General features: G+C 42.2%; 2 protein-coding genes across 3 annotated transcripts; both read left to right on the top strand.

The window, feature by feature from the left end:
• The first annotated feature begins 1,488 nt into the window (after positions 1-1,488).
• On the top strand, positions 1,489-16,137 carry fgfbp3 (fibroblast growth factor binding protein 3). Of its 2 annotated transcripts, none has more exons than XM_038294002.1 (3): positions 1,489-1,572; positions 4,326-4,600; positions 15,478-16,137. In XM_038294002.1, the coding sequence occupies exons 2-3, from the start codon at positions 4,332-4,334 to the stop codon at positions 15,917-15,919; spliced, it is 711 nt and encodes a 236-aa protein (XP_038149930.1). In that variant the 5' UTR covers positions 1,489-1,572; positions 4,326-4,331; the 3' UTR covers positions 15,920-16,137. The 2 variants fall into 2 exon arrangements, with proteins under 2 accessions (XP_038149930.1, XP_038149938.1); XM_038294010.1 differs by lacking the exon at positions 1,489-1,572 and adding an exon at positions 1,697-1,715.
• On the top strand, positions 7,578-9,306 carry LOC119789195. Its single transcript, XM_038294018.1, has 2 exons — positions 7,578-8,145; positions 8,312-9,306. Exons 1-2 carry the CDS (start codon positions 7,587-7,589, stop codon positions 8,371-8,373), a joined length of 621 nt encoding a protein of 206 aa, XP_038149946.1. The 5' UTR covers positions 7,578-7,586; the 3' UTR covers positions 8,374-9,306.
• Positions 16,138-18,298: the final 2,161 nt, after the last annotated feature.

Raw genomic sequence — 18,298 nt, 5'->3', positions numbered from 1 at the left:
ATTATCTTATTTTAAGAGTAAAAATACTCATTCCATTGGCAAACTATCTGATTTATCTACACAAATAAAGGATAAATGAACTTAACTTGAAAATGTTTTACTTATTTCTAGATAGTTTTTCCAGTGATGGACAATCTTTTATTTCTGAGTGGATCATCTAAATAAGTGGTTCTCCCAATTATCAGTCATTCTGGTGATTTGTTTACGTAAGGCCGTCCTGCAGTAGTAGCCGTTCCAAATTTCCCAACTTTCCCCACTGGTCCTTGGCTTGTCCCCTATAATTCCTTTCTAAACATCAATATTTGTACTAAAATATTCTTTCTGTCATGATTTATGGACATTAAGATCTAAAGAGAAGCATCATCTCCTGGTCAGACCCGTAATTCTGTGAAAGGGTGGAGTCAAAGTAAGAAACATATGCAAGAGGGGGTCACTCCAGTGTCTGGAAGTTGGAGGGGATTTCATTGGGAGTTGCAGGGAAGTGGGCTGCCATTCGGCTGGTGTTTGACTGGGAAGGGCCATTTTGAATGGCTGCCACTGTAAATACTCATCTGTAAGTGAAAACGGAACAGGGTCATAAGAGAAAAGTTCTCTGTGAAGTTTATGAGAACAAAAGAAAAGCCTCTGAAGAGGCAGATATATCCCAGAATGCTTTGCACGGAGAGTTCTCCTTGCAAAGAGTTCTTGGGTCTGCTGTCACAGCGGCCCGCAGTTGCTACCCGACAGCTGAGATGAATAACAAAGATGGCGCAGGCACTGCGCACGAGCGCTGGAAAAAAATCGAAATCTAGAGTCATTTTTTCTTAAAATAAGTGCATTTGTTCTTAGATTGAGGAGGTAAAAGAGACATTTTGCCAATAAAACAAGACAATTTACACTTAAAATATGAAAACACAATTGCATTGTCTTATTTCAAGAGCATATTATCTAATTATCTTATTTTAAGAGAAAAATTACTCATTCCATTGGCAAACTATGTCATTAACCTACTCAAATTAAGAGTAAATATACTTAATTTAAGAAATTAAGAATTTAATAAAGCAGACTTTCTGAAAAACCATTCAGTTGTGAAACTGTTAAATCTTTTTTTCTCCATCCTCTCTCGTCTTGCAGCGGTGGGGGAGCTACTGTAGCTACCGTCTAAGTGGTCAATCAGGCAGACCTGGGATTGTCCCTCACAGGGTAATCTAGATCAGATTCAGGCTGAGTTTAACTCCAGCAGCGCAAACACCTGCTGCTCCATTCTGTCCTGCATCTACTATTTATTATGAAAATAAATAAAAACATCCTTCTGCTGTTCTTAGACCAAACTTGATGGATTCAGTTTACAGCTTAAAGTTCAACATATTGTCTGTGTGGCAGAAAAAGAGAAAAGCTGCAGACTCCTTTCTAACAGATGCATGCTGAGGGGGGGGAAGTGGGAGGGCTCTTCCAGCAGCTCTTCCAATAGTCCCCCCCCTCTGACCCCCTCTTTTTCCTGCTCCTCCTTTATCCTCGTCTCATGCACTCTTTTATCCGCCAGTCTGCGGCCCCATATTCTCACAGCGCCTCCGACCTCTGAGCAGCGTCCCGGGTAAGAACAGCAACACTTTGCTCAACCTCCAGCAACTAACTGCTTTTCCTGGTGAAGACAGAGATGGGATAAAGTTAGGACTTTAAAATGAGGACGGGTCATGAAGAAGGAAGAAAGATCATTATAAGGACTATTACACAGAGGTGTCAAATACTTTATTACCTTACTTAAATACAGGTTTTGGATATCTTTTTCAGACTACTTTATACTTCTCCTTATGTTTTGTTTGCAATTATCTCTAATTATCTCATTTTCTTTATGGCCTGTTGGTATTTAAAGGAAAAGTCCGCTCATATTCAGAATTCCAACTTCTAAAAGTCCTTTAAATCTGAAATAATTACATGCTATTACACACCATACGATTGGGCGTCTAATAAGGACCCCTCCTAGCGATAGTTGGAGACCCTAAAGCAGTGCGTTTATGGGACTTTTTGACCATTCTACCATTTTGTTTGCTCTCATTCTCCACTCAGGTTTGAGGTCAGGACTCTGTGCCGGCCAGTCATGTTCATCCTCGCCAGGCTCTGCCCGCCATTTCTTCCGTTCTTTGTGCTCTGGTCCTCATGTTGACAGAGGAAGGGTTATTTTTAGCAATATAGTGTATATTAGATTTGCAGCACCAGTATGAAATTCCAAAACAAGTTAAAAAACAAACCACTGGACTTTGTTTTCTAAATTTTAGGACGATTTGCTCCCCTTCCAAACTGCACTGGAAAAAATCTAAATCTAGATAAGTAGTTTTTTCTTAGAATTAGTGCATTTGTTCTTGAATTGAGGAGGTAAAAGAGACATTTTGCCAATGGAAGAAGATAATTTGCATTTAAAAAAAGAAAACACAATTGCATTGTCTTATTTCAAGTGCTTTTTATTTAAATATCTTATTTTAAGAGTAAAAATACTCATTCCATTGGCAGATCATTTTATTTATCTTCTCAAATTAAGGGTAAATACACTTAATTTAAGACATTTTTACTTATTTTTCAATCGTATTTCCTGTTTGAATCTTGCTGCAGAGAGGAAATCCTCATCATGAGGAGCTTCTCTGACTTCTCAGTCAGGATTTAGGTGAAGCTGTTTTCAGTGTGGATTTCTGTAGTTAAATATCCTGGAATTAGTTTTTTTTTTTTGCTGGAGAATTGACAGCAAAACATAGGTAGTATATTTGTCCAAGTCTTGCTGGTTGCAACAGTCATTTCCATCTACACTGGAAAAATGATTGAGAAATAAGTAAAAAATATCTTAAATTAGGTGTATTTTCCCTTAATATGAGCAGGTTAATGACATAGTTTGTCAATGGAATGAGTATTTTTACTCTTAAAATAACATAATTAGATAATATGCACTTGAAATAAGACAATGCAATTGTGTTTTCTTAATTTAAGTCTACATTGTGTTGTTCCATTGGCAAAATGTCTCTTTTATCTCCTCAATCCAAAAACAAATGCACTTATTTTAAGAAAAAAAGTTTTCCAGTGTAGATCAGCGGTCGGCAACCCAAACTGTTCAAAGAGCCAAAGTCGACCAAAAAACAAATTTGTCTGGAGCCACAAAAATGTAAAAGGTTTCTATAAGCCTCGTTTGGCAACATGGGCTCTTAGTGTATTAGCACACTATAAAAAATGACTATGTGGGGTTAAATGTATACTAAGCATTCATGATTAGATGTTTATCCTGGAGCAAATGTCACATATGAGGTGAGGGAGGAGCAGTGAACGCTCTCACTGTGTCGAATTCACAGCGCGCCGCTGCCCTGCCCTTTACCGCGCAGTTTAGGTTTTGTTGCATAGATGAAATGATAGAAATACGATAAAGGAATCTTTCTATGGTGGACGTGTTTCTGTTGGGAGGAGGTGATTGACTCACGAGGAACCAAGCAGGAACTGACATCCATCAGAGCAGAGCTCTCCAACCCCGAAATCCCACATCGTCCGTCACCAGCGTTCCTAGGTGTGATTTGTTACCTGCTACCTGTTGGATCTGAGAACACTTTTCTATGCTTACAACCAAACTAGCAGCATTAGAGGAGTTTGGAGATGCAATCCACTCCTTAAATCTATCTTTAACAACTTCTCATTCAAAAGCAAACATGCAGGCAGATCTTCCTCATCGGTAACGATGAAAGGAAATGATTCTTCTTTGAATCCTCTGTTCTCATCAGCCAGAGACTCACAACAACAGCCACCTGCCTGGCGCCGCGCCGAGCTGAAAGGTGTCGCAGGCCAAGACCACTTTTCCCTTAAAGAAATCTTTAAATTTATTTATTATACAAATGTTTCCAGCATTGGAAAACATGACGAATGTTCGATTGACCTCCTGATCACCATATTAAAATAAACAAAAACAAAGAAAATCATGCGGTTCCAGAGCCGCGGGTTACTAACCTCTGATCTAGAACATATTTATGGGTGTTGGGATAAAAGTTCTAAGACCGCTGGGTCCAGTTCTGCTTTAAATAATCAACAATCAGAGGATGAATATGCTGACTCTATCTCTCTAGAATCACAGCCTGACAGCAGAAGGGTTGAACTTCAATCAGAGACTCTCGTCCCGTTATTGTGTAATAAAGACCACTTTATAATGTATTGATGCTGTTATTCAGAATCCTGATTAGGCTGAAGCTCCCAGTTCAGCTGCTTTAAAGGAAAAATATGTTTTTTTTTAATCATCTATGGACATCTATCGATCTATTCTATGAATCTGCTGTTTTCTTTGCACCCAGCTGTTTATCTGCTGACCTGAATGTTTCTCATCCGCCACCATGCGTGCTACTTTATGCGCCTGTGTCTTCCTGCTGTGCCTCATCCTGCTCGCCGAGGCCAAGTGGAAGCTGGGTCAGGAAAAGCGGGATAGACCTCGCCAACCTCAGCCGTCGTCCTCACCGGCTCGGAGGACCAGGTACCGCTCGGTGCTGAGCTCCGGGGAGCTGACCACCAAGCAGGGCCATCGCTGCATATGGCAAACATCTGGAGAAGGTCTGGTGAGCCTGCTGGTGAACTGCTCCACTGAAGCTGAAGGAGAGCTAGAAAGGTGAGGCAGGACCACACATGCATTCAAAATGTTAAAACAGACGATGCATCTTCTCCCTCAGCCGGGCTTTACCTTTTTCCTTTTTTTTACCTTGGTTATGTATGAATTGTGGTTCGCTTTTATTTCTTTAGCATCATTTTCTTCATTAATGTGGAAGCATTAGCATTAAGCTAGGCATACACTCTACCTTTTTTTGCCCTTTTTGGGCTGATTCTCCAGTTGTGCGAGAATTTTTCGATCCTAAGTCCTAACTTGGCCGCTAAGCATGGGCAGAGTTTTTGGGGGGGCACTGCCCCCCCTGGTGGCCTGAAACATGTAATGACATAATATGTTAAAATATATATACGTAATGATATTTGTAATGTTTTGATTAAAATACATGTAAGTATGAAATTAATATGAATCCTAGTACATTTTTGTAATATATATTATTTTTCAGCAATCATGTGACATAGTGGCGTCGACTACCGTTTCCGTCCGCTACTTGGTGGTTTCCCTCTCATTGTCAATCTTGCTAGCCTGTACGTAAACGTTATAGCATACAGTTGCCTCATGTAAGTGAGTAAAAACTGCAAATGGATATTGAACGTTTTTTAAAACATCCCATGACCTCTGCCAACACCCTGCAAGAATTCGAACCAAAGCCAGTACCAACAAATGCTGATCTGGGAACACCTGGGATCAGCTCTGCAAACCCAGCTAGCTCACCATCGGATGTTGCAGGGCTGTCGTCGGGGTCAGTTAGGTTGCCTAGCAGCTGTACTAAAGCACAGCAACTACCAAATTATCTCGGTGACAAGCACTGCTGCCCGAACCAGCCTATAGGGCTCGGGATCCGCGTTGCATTGTGGGACGTGGCGGCCATGTTGAATGCTACGCTCTGATAGCATAGCTCCAATAGCATAGCTCTTATACTGTAGCTCCGGTAGCATCGCTCTGAAAGCACAGCTCCGACACAACGTTGTGAGAGGAAAAAAGATGTTAAATCTCACGTATTTGAGCCTTTTCCCGCTGCCGTTTTTATTATTTTCCAGAAAAGATCCCAACTTTGAAGGAAAGAAACACTGTAGGCTATAAAATAAAACCGTGCATCTTTAACTTACCAGAATGAAAATGCAGGGAACACACTCTCATTGACATCGATGTTCGGTCGTCTTACAGCCGCGATCCAAGCTAGCCGACGACTCTTTGTTATCTCTGACACTTGGTCTCCGTGGTTACGCCTCCAGGCAGGAAAGCGGTGGAAAGTTAACCCATTTTCTATGTTGTTTCCATGGCGATCATGTGTTGAGCTGTTACAGCCCACAATACAGCAACGGTTTACCATGGTTGAAATCAAGTTAAGGTGAAATTAATCAAATTAAAACACGGCTGAGAGGGAGTACAGTACGCGGTAGTCATAGGCAGTAGTCTGAGCCGCGGTAAAAGAGGCATTCAAGATGGCGGCGACGCAAAGTGCTTACATCATGATGACCAAGCCCTATTCTACCGGATTTTCTTTCAAGATTGTTTGGAAAGCCTAAACGAGCCTTTTCCATGTGCTACTGTAACTGAGTTAATTAGATTATTTTATTTGATGAACCTTCTCAAAACACCTTTTTTTTTTATTAATTTACATGTTTGTTGTTATTTCTGTTTTATACTGCTTTTATTTAAAATTATTTATGTTTCAAACTCATTTTTCTTTGTTTTTCTTGGGTTCTGTATGATATTTTATTTTGGAGGAGAAGCTTTTATTTTTTTCGCTTCCGGTGTCCGTGTCATATCCTCTGTATCCCCGCTGCCCTCCTCAGTTCGCGCCAAGCTGCGCTGAGGAGAGGTGCATGTGGGAAACTGGAGCCCAGAGTTGCTGTGCTGAATATGTTCTTGTTGTAAACAGGTATGTGAGTAATTCAAAATGTTATTTGGATGTCAAATTTATTTATTTAGTATATTTTCATATTATATCGGAGAATTGTAATGATTGGGCAGATTATTTTTGTTTGGGTTTTATTTTGTTTTGTATGAATGCAGATTCTACATAATTATCATTTAATTATTATAAATGAGAAATATTATTTTTATTATTATTATTGTAATTAATTCATTTTATTATTATTTAACCTCTGTGAGAATTTTGGTTTGTTTTAATGCATTCTGAGTTCGCGCCAAGCTGCGCTGAGGAGAGGTGCATGTGGGAAACTGGAGCCCAGAGTTGCTGTGCTGAATATGTTGTTGTTCTAAACAGAAATAAACCGAAGCAAGTCTGATCTCTTCGACTCTTCATTCCACGACTGTTACATCTGGTGCCGTGACCCGGATCCATTGGTTAGCCGCTGCCGACCGCCGAGGGTTCAGCTGTGTGCCAGTGACGCTGATGTCATCAAGTTGGTCGGCCTGTGGATCCTGCTCATTGTTGTTGAGGTTGCGATCACTTTTCTGAACACAGAGACTTAAGACATATATCAAACCACTATATTAGTTAGATTAAAGCCATTTTTTGTGTATGTGAATAGTGAAACTATTTTGGTTTAATTTTTTTTATTACTGCTTTTTTACTGTGTGCAGTATGGCAGGCAGAGGTCATAGTACCTTTAATGTTTTCACACCAGTAGTTGGGCGTGGCAGAGGGCTGTTAGCCCAGAGTAGTACTCACGTGATTGATGAGGGGTCATCAGAAACAGAAGAGATTATTGAAATACCTCCATTAGAGCCCCAGTTTTCCACCCCTGTAAATAATAATGAAAACACCATACGACAGTTACGCGACCTCATTGGTGAGATAGGGAGCCAAATAGGTGAGGCCATTACCAGCCGTCTGTTAGACAGCGGATCTCATGTTACTCCAGAGAAGCCTCCACCATCACAGTCTGCACGGAGTGAAACATCTAACACAGTGTTTGATCTCTCAAAAATGAGCCTGGTGGTGAAATCAGACATTAAAGAGCCTCCTATCTATCGTGGTGATGTTGATGATAGGACCTCTGTTCATGAGTGGATAGAAATAATGGAGGTCTACCTGCGCAAAAAGGGATTCCCAGCTGAGGAAAAAACTGATGAAATCCTGAACCACCTGCTTGGCAAGGCAAAAAGCATTGTTAAGATCGGATTAAAGAGTGCTCCTTCCACCACACCTGTAAACCCTGAGGCAGTTTATAGCATTCTGAGGCGCTATTTTAGCGACATTCCTGGATCTTGCTTACCACTGGCTGATTTTTATGCTACTCAGCCGATGGCTAATGAGACACCAGTAGACTACTGGGTTAGACTTAACACAGCTGCTGAAAACGCTGACAAACACTTGAAAGATCAAGGAAGCAGCCTGAATAAAATGGATACAGAGATAGCAATGATGTTCATCAGAAATTGTCCTGATTCTAGTCTCGCCTGTGTTTTCAAGTGTAAGCCCACCACTAAGTGGACATTCACTGAGGTGCAAGAGGCCATTGATGAGCATCAACGAGAGCAGCAAGTGAAGAGACCACACGCAACTGCCCCAAAAGCAAAAACACTCCAGATTGCCACTGCAGTAGCAGCACCTGACCACTCAGAGCTTGAAGTAGAATGTAGGCAAATGAACACTGCCAAAATTACTCCTATCAGTTCTACCAGCCCAAATGATCGCTCCGCAGAGTCAGGTGCTCTTGAACGGATGTTAACTATGCTTGAAAGAGTATTAGAACGCACTGCCCAGCCTGTTGGCGATACTCAGCCTCAGTTCTTCCCTTCCAGTCGACCGACTCCATGTCAAGTATGTGGCAACAGTAACCACTCTACACGGACACACTGCATGAGAGAGAGAAGATGCCTGGCCTGTCTCGAGATTGGACATCAGCGAAGAAGCTGTCCAAAATTCCCTAACACTCAGCGAGTTGGAGGCTCTATTGACCAGGGAAACTAAACCACTCACACTTGAGAGGGCACTGTGTGAGTGAGTATGATGAGTCCCTCACCCCAACAGAAGACATAAAGGTTGTGTATACAGAAAGTTTGAAATCTGCTCCAGCCAACACCCATGTGTTGTTTCAAAACATATCCAGACTAGAAAAGGCTGACAGCCTCTTTTACACTGATGCACAGGTTGGGGATAAAGTGTCATTGCAAGCTCTTTTAGACACTGGCTCCATGGCCTGCACTATCAGCGTAGAAGCTGAGCAACTTCTTGAGAATGCAGGGCTTACATCCCAGCCTGATTGTGATCGTAATGACATTATTCTTGTAGGCTGTGGAGGAGTTCAAGTAAAGCCCAAATGCATCCATGAATTAAAAATGGAAGTATATGGATGTTCATTTATTGTTCCAGCTTTAGTGGTGCCTGGGCAGAAAGATCAGCTGATTTTGGGCACAAATGTCATCAAACACCTCCTAAACCAGTTCAAACATTCTCCTCACTTTTGGCAAGTTATGAGTAAACCAGAGTCTGCCCAAACACCAGAAGTCATAAAGTTTCTTAGTATGCTGTCTGGCACTGAAAGATGGAGAGGTGATGTGATCCCAGATTTTATTGGGACAGCTGAACTGGTGCAGGCAGTCACTCTTCTCCCAAAGCAAGAACATTTGATTTGGAGCAGACTCCCTAAAAACTCGCCTCTCTCCGAGGGCAGTGCCATTCTAGTTGAACCATCACCCAAAACACAGATGCATAAAAAAGACATTATTGTCTGTAGATCAGTGTCCTCCATGAATGGTGATAGGTGGGTCCCAGTGCGCATTCTAAACACCTCTGATAAGGCCATCAAATTAAAACGCCATACCAAAGTAGCGGAGGTGTCCACCTGTATAGCCCTTGAAGATATGGATGAGATCCCTGAGCAGGTGCTAGATAAAAAATTCAGTACCAACAATCAGACAGTGAAAGATGACAAAACAATCAGCTCAGATTCTCTCTGCACCAGCTTCCGTGACACTCTGAGTAACTTGGGGTTAGAAGATCTGGACATTGACTCTTGTGAGGTGGGTGATTACTGGAAGTCAAAACTGTTGCAGTTGGTCCAGAAATATGAAGGCATTTTTTCAAGAAGCAAACTTGATTGTGGGCTGGCCAAAGATTTTGTCCACCGCATCCGCCTCTCAGATAATCGACCATTTAGGCTTCCATATCGACGTGTTCCACCAGGGCAGTACCACAAGCTGCGACAAGTTCTCACAGAGATGGAAGAACGGGAAATCATTCGCAAATCTAACAGTGAGTGGGCGTCTCCTGTAGTGCTGGTCTGGAAGAGGAATGGAGATCTTAGGATCTGTGTGGACTATCGTTGGCTAAATGCTCGTACAGTTAAGGACGCTCACCCGTTGCCACACCAGTCAGACTGTTTGACGGCTTTGGGTGGCAGTGCCATATTCTGTGCCATGGACCTCACTTCTGGTTTTTATAACATAGCCATGGCTGAAGATGATAAAAAACTAACAGCCTTCACCACACCCATGGGGTTGTATGAGTTTAACAGGCTGCCTCAGGGCCTCTGTAATAGTCCTGCCAACTTCATGCGCCTCATGATGAACATCTTTGGGGATCAGAACTTTTTGACCCTGCTTTGTTATTTGGACGATTTGCTTGTTTATGCTCCCGATGAGGCAGAAGCTCTGAGGAGGCTCGAGATTGTCTTCCACAGGCTGCAGGTCCATGGCTTGAAACTAGCCCCCAAGAAATGCCATCTATTAAGAAAGAGTGTGAAGTTTTTGGGCCATGTTGTGAGTGAAAAAGGTGTGTCAACTGATCCTGAAAAAGTACAAGCTGTTGTTGCTATGACTGAGTCTGATTTGATGATGGAGGATGGTGTTACACCCTCACAAAAAAAGATTAAGTCATTTTTGGGGATGGTGATGTACTACCAGCAGTTCATACCAGACTGTTCCCGCATTGCAAAACCATTGTTCACTTTGACTGCCGCACCCAAGGGAAGGAAAGTCAATGGACGGGGCGCAGCAGCATTTAAGAAATTACATCCAAGTGACTGGAGAGGAGAACATCACTGTGCATTTGAAGAACTAAAGAATGCGCTGCTGGAGACTGTGGTGCTCGCACATCCTGATTTCAGTCGCCCTTTCATTCTGTCTACAGATGCCTCACAGGATGGGTTGGGGGCGGTTTTGTCACAGGTCCAAGAAGGTGAGAGTAGAGCACGACCCATTGCCTTCGCCAGTAAAGCTCTAACACGCGCCCAGAGTAACTACCCTGCTCATCGCCTTGAGTTTCTGGCGTTGAAGTGGGCTGTTTGTCATAAATTCAGTCACTGGCTAAAAGGGCATACTTTCACCGTCTGGACTGACAATAATCCCCTGACATACATCCTCACAAAACCCAAACTTGATGCATGTGAGCAACGATGGGTTGCCAAGTTAGCACCATACAACTTCAGCATCAAGTATATACCTGGCAGTAAGAACATCGTTGCTGATGCTCTCAGCAGGAAGCCTTTTGTGCAGGGTCGTGTCTGTCAGCGGATTTTGAATGAGCCATATGGGGACCTCATGGGGGAGTCCCAAGAAGTTCAAGAAACTTTAATTCAGGATACCTTCAGGATTGGGGTCAACCACCAGAACATTCTTCATACAGTCCCATTGAGTGAGCTGAAAAATCAGTCCCTATCTGATTGTGAAGTATCTGCAGTGTTGGTTGGTCATATGGAGTGGGATGAAGGTTCCAAGCAGAGAGTGGTTTCATGGCTAGCCCAGGATCTGGAGAAGTTGGCCCAACCAGGTGAAACCCCCCTACCTGTTTTTTCACTTCAAGAGCTTCATGATAGTCAGAGGAATGACCCTGTCCTGTCTCATGTCATCCCATTTGTCATTCGAGGGAGACGGCCATCAAGACGAGAGAGAGCTGGGTTACCTCTGAAAGTGCTCAAAATCCTAAAACAGTGGGATAAATTGAAGATGTATGATGACATCCTGTACAGAGTTTGCAAAGACCACTTGACAGGGAAGAAGCGACATCAGTACATGACGCCCTCCTGTTTGATCAGCCAAGTCCTCAGTGGTGTGCATGATAATGCTGGCCACCAGGGTCAGAGTAGAACTTTATGCCTCTCAAGACAAAGGTTCTTCTGGATCGAAATGGAACGAGACGTCAGAGACTATGTAAGATGTTGTAAGCGTTGTGTTGTTAGTAAGACATTGGAGCCTGAAGGAAGAGCACAGCTCGAAAGCATCAAGACCACAGGCCCATTGGAGCTCGTTTGTCTGGACTTCTGGTCTGCAGAAGACTCCAATGGGAAGAGTGTGGACGTGTTAGTGGTGACAGACCACTTCACTAAGATGGCTCATGCCTTCAAGTGTTCAGACCAGTCTGCTAAACAAGTTGCACGTCAGTTGTGGGATAAGTACTTTTGTGTATATGGCTTTCCGCAGAGAATACATTCAGACCAAGGGGCGAATTTCGAAAGCCAGCTTATCCATGAGCTTCTTCAGATAGCAGGGGTGAAGAAATCTAGAACAACACCCTACCACCCTATGGGGAACGGTCATACTGAGAGGTTTAATCGGACTCTAGGAAACATGATTAGAGCATTGCCTCCCAGAGAAAAGCAAAAGTGGCCTCAGATGCTGCAAACACTGACATTCGCTTACAACTGTACTGCTCATGAGTCGACCGGCTATGCCCCATTTTTCCTTATGTATGGTCGGGTGCCTAGATTACCAGTAGATGTCATGTTCCACAGTGTGGAAAGAGATAATGACATTACAGACTATGACAGTTATGTTAAAAGGATGAGAGATGACCTCAAGGAAGCCCTTCAGGTTGCTCAAATTCATGCTAGTGCAAAACAACAGCGGCAGGCTGAGCTCTACAATAAAGGTGTGAAAGGTGCTGACATCGAAGAGGGTGATCAGGTCCTCCTAGCCAACAGGGGTGAACGTGGGCGGAGGAAACTTGCTGATAGGTGGGAGTCAACCCTGTACACGGTGATCTCGAAAGATTCAAGATGTCACACTTATCGCATTAAAAATCCTGACAATGGACATGAAAAAGTTGTTCACAGAAATTTGCTTTTACAAGCCAGTTTCCTGCCAGTAAACGTGGATCATGAGACAGAGCCTTCTTTCTCCAGTGTTGGTCAGGAGTCTCAGGAGGCTGACAGAAACCTGTTTTTGGAGGAGTTAGAAAGTCACAAATCCGAGCGCACTGCTAGCTGGGTTGCAGGGGCCACCCCTTCGAAGAACTTCTCAGAAGGAGGGCACACAGCCCTTGATGCACCTTCAGTTCCCCTTGCCGATTCTGAGCCCCCTGTTTCTGAGCTGCACACAAGTGACTACAATGGAAAAACTCTGAGTGTTAGAAGTGGATCGGAAGGTTGTCTTGGGGAAGCAGCAGAGGCTTCATTCGATGTTCCTCTGGCAGTGACCACCCCTATGGACCAAATTAGGACCAGAGTGGGCAGGGTAGTGAAACCAGTGAATAGGTTAATTCAGAATATGACACAGAAAACCAAACAAGGAGGTTTTGTGGTTGGTGGGTTAGCCAAGACTCTGTTTCAGTAACACCTTATTGTTCACTTAGGATATTACCCTTCACTATGGACATGGAAGTTTATTTTATTACTGTCATTATGTGTGTCAAGATAAGAGTTCTTTGATAATTGGGTAGAGAGTGTGTAGAAGGCACATTCTTATGCAAGTGGACGTTAAAAGTCTGGCCAACTCCTTAATGTCGCTTTCTATTGCAATATAGAAACCCTTGGGTTGCATAGTGATTATCCGAGAAATATAGCTGAGTTTAGCTGGTATTATCTTGTATGCTGCTTCTGATCTGACCGGAGTTGTTTTGAGAAGTTCAGGGGGGAGTATGTAACTGAGTTAATTAGATTATTTTATTTGATGAACCTTCTCAAAACACCTTTTTTTTTTATTAATTTACATGTTTGTTGTTATTTCTGTTTTATACTGCTTTTATTTAAAATTATTTATGTTTCAAACTCATTTTTCTTTGTTTTTCTTGGGTTCTGTATGATATTTTATTTTGGAGGAGAAGCTTTTATTTTTTTCGCTTCCGGTGTCCGTGTCATATCCTCTGTATCCCCGCTGCCCTCCTCAGTTCGCGCCAAGCTGCGCTGAGGAGAGGTGCATGTGGGAAACTGGAGCCCAGAGTTGCTGTGCTGAATATGTTCTTGTTGTAAACAGAAATAAACCGAAGCAAGTCTGATCTCTTCGACTCTTCATTCCACGACTGTTACACTACTACAAAAAGTACTGTTGGCTTTAATACTCGGTTTACTCGCTTACTTCTGCACTAGGTAAGACTTTCTTTAAACGAATACTCCTAGCAACTACGTTGTACTATATACAGTAATCTAACAACTTATGTTGAAAACTGTCTAATCACTTGTGCCTAATGAGCTTCATGTGTGTGTGTGCGCGCACGCACATCATAGTGAGAGCATGTTCGTATGAAAAAAAATTGTTTTGCCCCCCCGATGCAAAAGTGAAACTCCGCCTATGCCGCTAAGGCGTGTAGCAAAATAAAGCATACATTAAACCTACCCACACTGCATTAGTGAATTGACAGAAAAACCAAGTAGGTGTCCAAACCAAACCTTTGAGGTTTTTATGAGGGGACGGTAACTGAAAGCTGTTGTTGCTGCAAACTAAACCCAGATCCACAGCCCTCCTCTACCACGCTTGACAAGGAAACATTTGTAAACTGGGTTGTATCAAGGCCATCTTTAATGCAGTCGTTTCAGAAGGTTTTTGCAGCTTTAAGAGCTTTCACTACACATAGCTCTTCATTTTTCCTCCCATGTTTTAACCTTCAACCTGCGAACTAAGCGACCATATTGGGATGAAAAACACTTCAGACTTTTTCAGCAACTACAAATACACTGCCTGGCCAAAAAAAAGTCTCCTATTGGATAATTACTGCATGGGCGATTATCTTTCAGCTGGCAACAAGTTATTTAACCCCAACTGGTGCAATGACTGCTTCTCATTTCCTAAACAACCATGTGGAAAGACACATCCGGTGGTCGTGGAAAAGATGTTAGTCTGTTTGAGAAGGGTCAAATCATTGGCATCACGCAGAGAAAACATCTAAAGAGATGCAGAAACTACTAACATTGGGTTAAGAACCGTCCAATCATCTTCAAGTAAGAAATGCGGCCGGAAAAAAATCCTGAATGATGGTGATCTGGTGAGATCAAATGGTAGAAAAACAACAGTAGAACTCAGGGCTATGTTTAACACTGAAAGTAACAGCATTTCCACACGCACAATGCGAAGGGAACTCAAGGGATTGGGAGTGAGCAGCTGTGTAGCTGTAAGAAAACCACTAATCAGTGAGGCTAACCGGAAAAAAGGCTTCAATTTGCTAGAGAGCTTAAAGATTGGACTGTGGAGCAATGGAAGAAGGTCATGTGGTCTGATGAGTCCAGATTGACCCTGTTCCAGAGTGATGGGCCAATCAGGGTAAGAAGACTGGCTCAGGAAGCATGACTCATCATTTTCACACATGGATTGGCCACCACAGAGTCCAGACCTCAACCCCATTGAGAATCTTTGGGATGTGCTAGAGAGGGCTTAGCGCAGCGGTCAGACTCTACCATCATCAATGCAAGATCTTGGTGAAAAATTAATGCAACACTGGATGGAAATAAATCTTTTGACATTGCAGAGGCTTATTGAAACAATGCCACAGCGAATGCGTGCCGCAATCAAAGCTAAAGGCAGTCCAACAAAGTATTAGAGTGAAGGACCTTTTTTTTTGGCCAGGCAGTGTATCATCTATGAAGAAAGACGAACTTCAGCACTTTTAAACAGCCTTAGAAAATCCACTGTATTATTGCATCTACAATAATAAATCTACTACAGATTCACAGAATGCTATAAAATTCTAGATCATTTCATTTTTTTTACCTAATCCCTTCCAGTCCTTATACGAGGTATTATGTTGCTCTCATCTGTAGATACTGGTGTCGTTATGCTGGTAAACCGGACCTATGCACAGCCTACGGGGTGAAGTCCAGCCAGTACTGGAAGCAGCTGGTGGGAAAACTGAAGAAGCGGGAAAACGCCTGCGAGGGAGAAAAAGTCTTAAAGGCCAAAACCTGCAAAAAGGCCCCAGCAGAGGCCCACATGAAGCTGGCTCATCGCAGCGGGGACGAGGAGAAGAATGGACGGAAGGAGGGAGGAAAGAAGAAAGGAGAAGCTGGAGCCAGGAGCTCAGATGGAGGGAAGGTGGAGAAGAGAAGGAAGAAGGTGAAGGAGGAAGAGGAGGAGAAGAAGAAGCGAGAGGAGAGGACTGATGATGATGAAGGAATGGTAAACGACATGGAGCCGGTGCAAACGTACTGCAGCGAGGGATGGCACTCGGTTTGCTCCTTCTTTGTCAAGTTTTTTGAGGGCTGATAAAAAGTAGAGAAAGATATTTTGGGATCGATAATAGTGTAAATAAAAACCTGATGGATTAAAAAGTTGTTTAAAATGTCTCATAGCGCTTCCGAAGGTTAGAAGAAGACTGATTTTTTATTCATATTTACTCAAACATGTTTGGTAATTATGGCGAAATGTATTAGACTTTGTTTTCATGTTTTAACCTTCTTTGCATTCTTCTCCTAAAATACTTTTACAACAAGAAACTGAAGAAAACAATAGCCGTGTAAGTTTATTACATATACATGCTTTAGATTTACTAAATAAAATCAGCAGCAATAAAACTAAAAGTATGAAAAATGTTAAATAAAATTGATTACATTTGATTGAAAGCTACAATTCTTACAGATGATTTCTGTTTAATGATCCTAACTGTGATATAATTACACTGATTAATTACATGATCACTATTAGAACCTATGCTTTTATTGTGAACTTTTAAGATTAAATAACCATCTTTGTTAACTGTGATGGTGCTTGTGGTCACTACGTCGATTCTTCTGTGTTTTTATTATTCTCTAACATCAGACTGAATCATCCTTTCAGATTCTATAGAAAACTGTATTTAATTTAATCAGATCTCCATAGATCTTCAGTCCTGGATGTTCCTCTGCTCCTTCACACCTCATTCTTCATGCTGGACATCAACTTCTTCAGAGATCACTGGAGAAGCTCCTCATCCAATCACAGCCGCTCGGCGCTCGCCATCTTTTAGATGGTTCACAGTTTCAGCACAGCGGGAGAAAATAATCAGATCAACGATTATTCAAAGTTTCAGGACAACAGGCTGAAGTTTAGAACCAATTCAGGATCGCTGCCATAAATTGAATAAAAGTAGGTATTTAATTTTCTTGGAATGAGTCTATTTTCTCTTAATTTGATCAAATCAGATAATTTGCCAATTTAATAAAATTATTTACGTGGAAAATAAGAAAAAAGAAAAACAACTCTGATATCTTAATTTCGTTTTTAAGTGCATTACATCTAATTATCCTATTTTAAAGGAGAAGTCTGATCAGCAAGGAATAATCAGTGGATCATTATTTTATACCTAAAACTAATACATTGGCAGTGATTTAATGAATTTAATGTTAATAAGTTCATTGTATTTCTATAGCTCCAATTCCCATCATGTCATCTCAGGTCACTTTCCAGTTCACCAGATCATCCAGTCAGATTGATTCAAAGTTTTCTATCTAAGGAAAACCAGCTGATTGCATCGACTCATTGACTCTTCAGCAATCCCTCACACTAAGCATGCTTGTAGCGACAGTGGAGAGGAAAAACTCCCTTTGAACAGGAAGAAACCTCCAGCAGAACCAGGCTCAGTGTGAGCGGCCATCTGCTGAGGCCCACTGGGGTTCAAGGAGACAGAAGCAGACATAGAAAAAGAAGCATAGATACAAAAGGCAGCTGTAAAAGGTGGTGTGAAGAAGAATAAGTGAAATAATACAAACAATAATTTCCAGCAGTGACGTCACGGTGCGGTAAGCCTAGCGCCATTCTCCCCGCTTTCCAAGCTAAATCAATGGGAACTACTAGACACATCTGCAATCAACAACAATTATTGAAGATTTCCAGAGGACTTCACCATTGAAATTCACCAGAGCTATAGTGAAACTGACAATGCCCACGTGCATGGCAGCTGGATGCTGGAATACATCGGGTAAAAGTGAAAAAAAGAGTTATTCCACCTTTCTGATTCCTGATCCTCCACGGACGGGTTGGTCGTTGGATCGCCAACTTGAAGACGGAGGATTTGCCATCGAACTTCTGGCCAGAGAAAAAACCAAACTGATGGCCAGATGGAGCAGGGACCCCCTAATTATATATATTGTGTGAAATTGTGTTATATCAAACTGGTCCTATAGTCACTTTATTATTTATGGAGTAATGTAACTAAAGTAATCCCTCCCTGGGATTATTAAAGTATTCCTGATTCCTGGTTGATGGGACAGGTGTTGTGAATGAAACTGTGCCCAGCTTGAAAGAGCTCCTGTGTGTCTCTGAATGTGGGCATTGATGACTGAAAGACATCTTCTGCCTCCATTTATCTGTTTACTGCAGTCTGTTGGATTCATGTTCATGTGGATTTAAAGATATTTAAATTAGTGGAAAAAATTGCAGGGGGGGAATATAAAACAAAAGTCTAATCAACTAAAACTTTTGAGACCCCCATGCAGTACCTCTGTGGACCCCTAGGGGTCGCGCAGCCCCTGTTGAAGACCTTTTGTATCTATGCTTCTTTTTCTATGTCTGCTTCTGTCTCCTTGAACCCCAGTGGGCCTCAGCAGATGGCCGCTCACACTGAGCCTGGTTCTGCTGGAGGTTTCTTCCTGTTCAAAGGGAGTTTTT

The sequence above is a fragment of the Cyprinodon tularosa genome, unplaced genomic scaffold (genome assembly GCF_016077235.1).
Source record: "Cyprinodon tularosa strain WSP-4 unplaced genomic scaffold, ASM1607723v1 ctg1093, whole genome shotgun sequence".
NCBI classification, from domain to species: Eukaryota; Metazoa; Chordata; class Actinopteri; order Cyprinodontiformes; family Cyprinodontidae; genus Cyprinodon; species Cyprinodon tularosa.
Note: the sequence above shows the minus strand (reverse complement) of the source record. Positions and strands in the feature narration are given on the sequence as shown.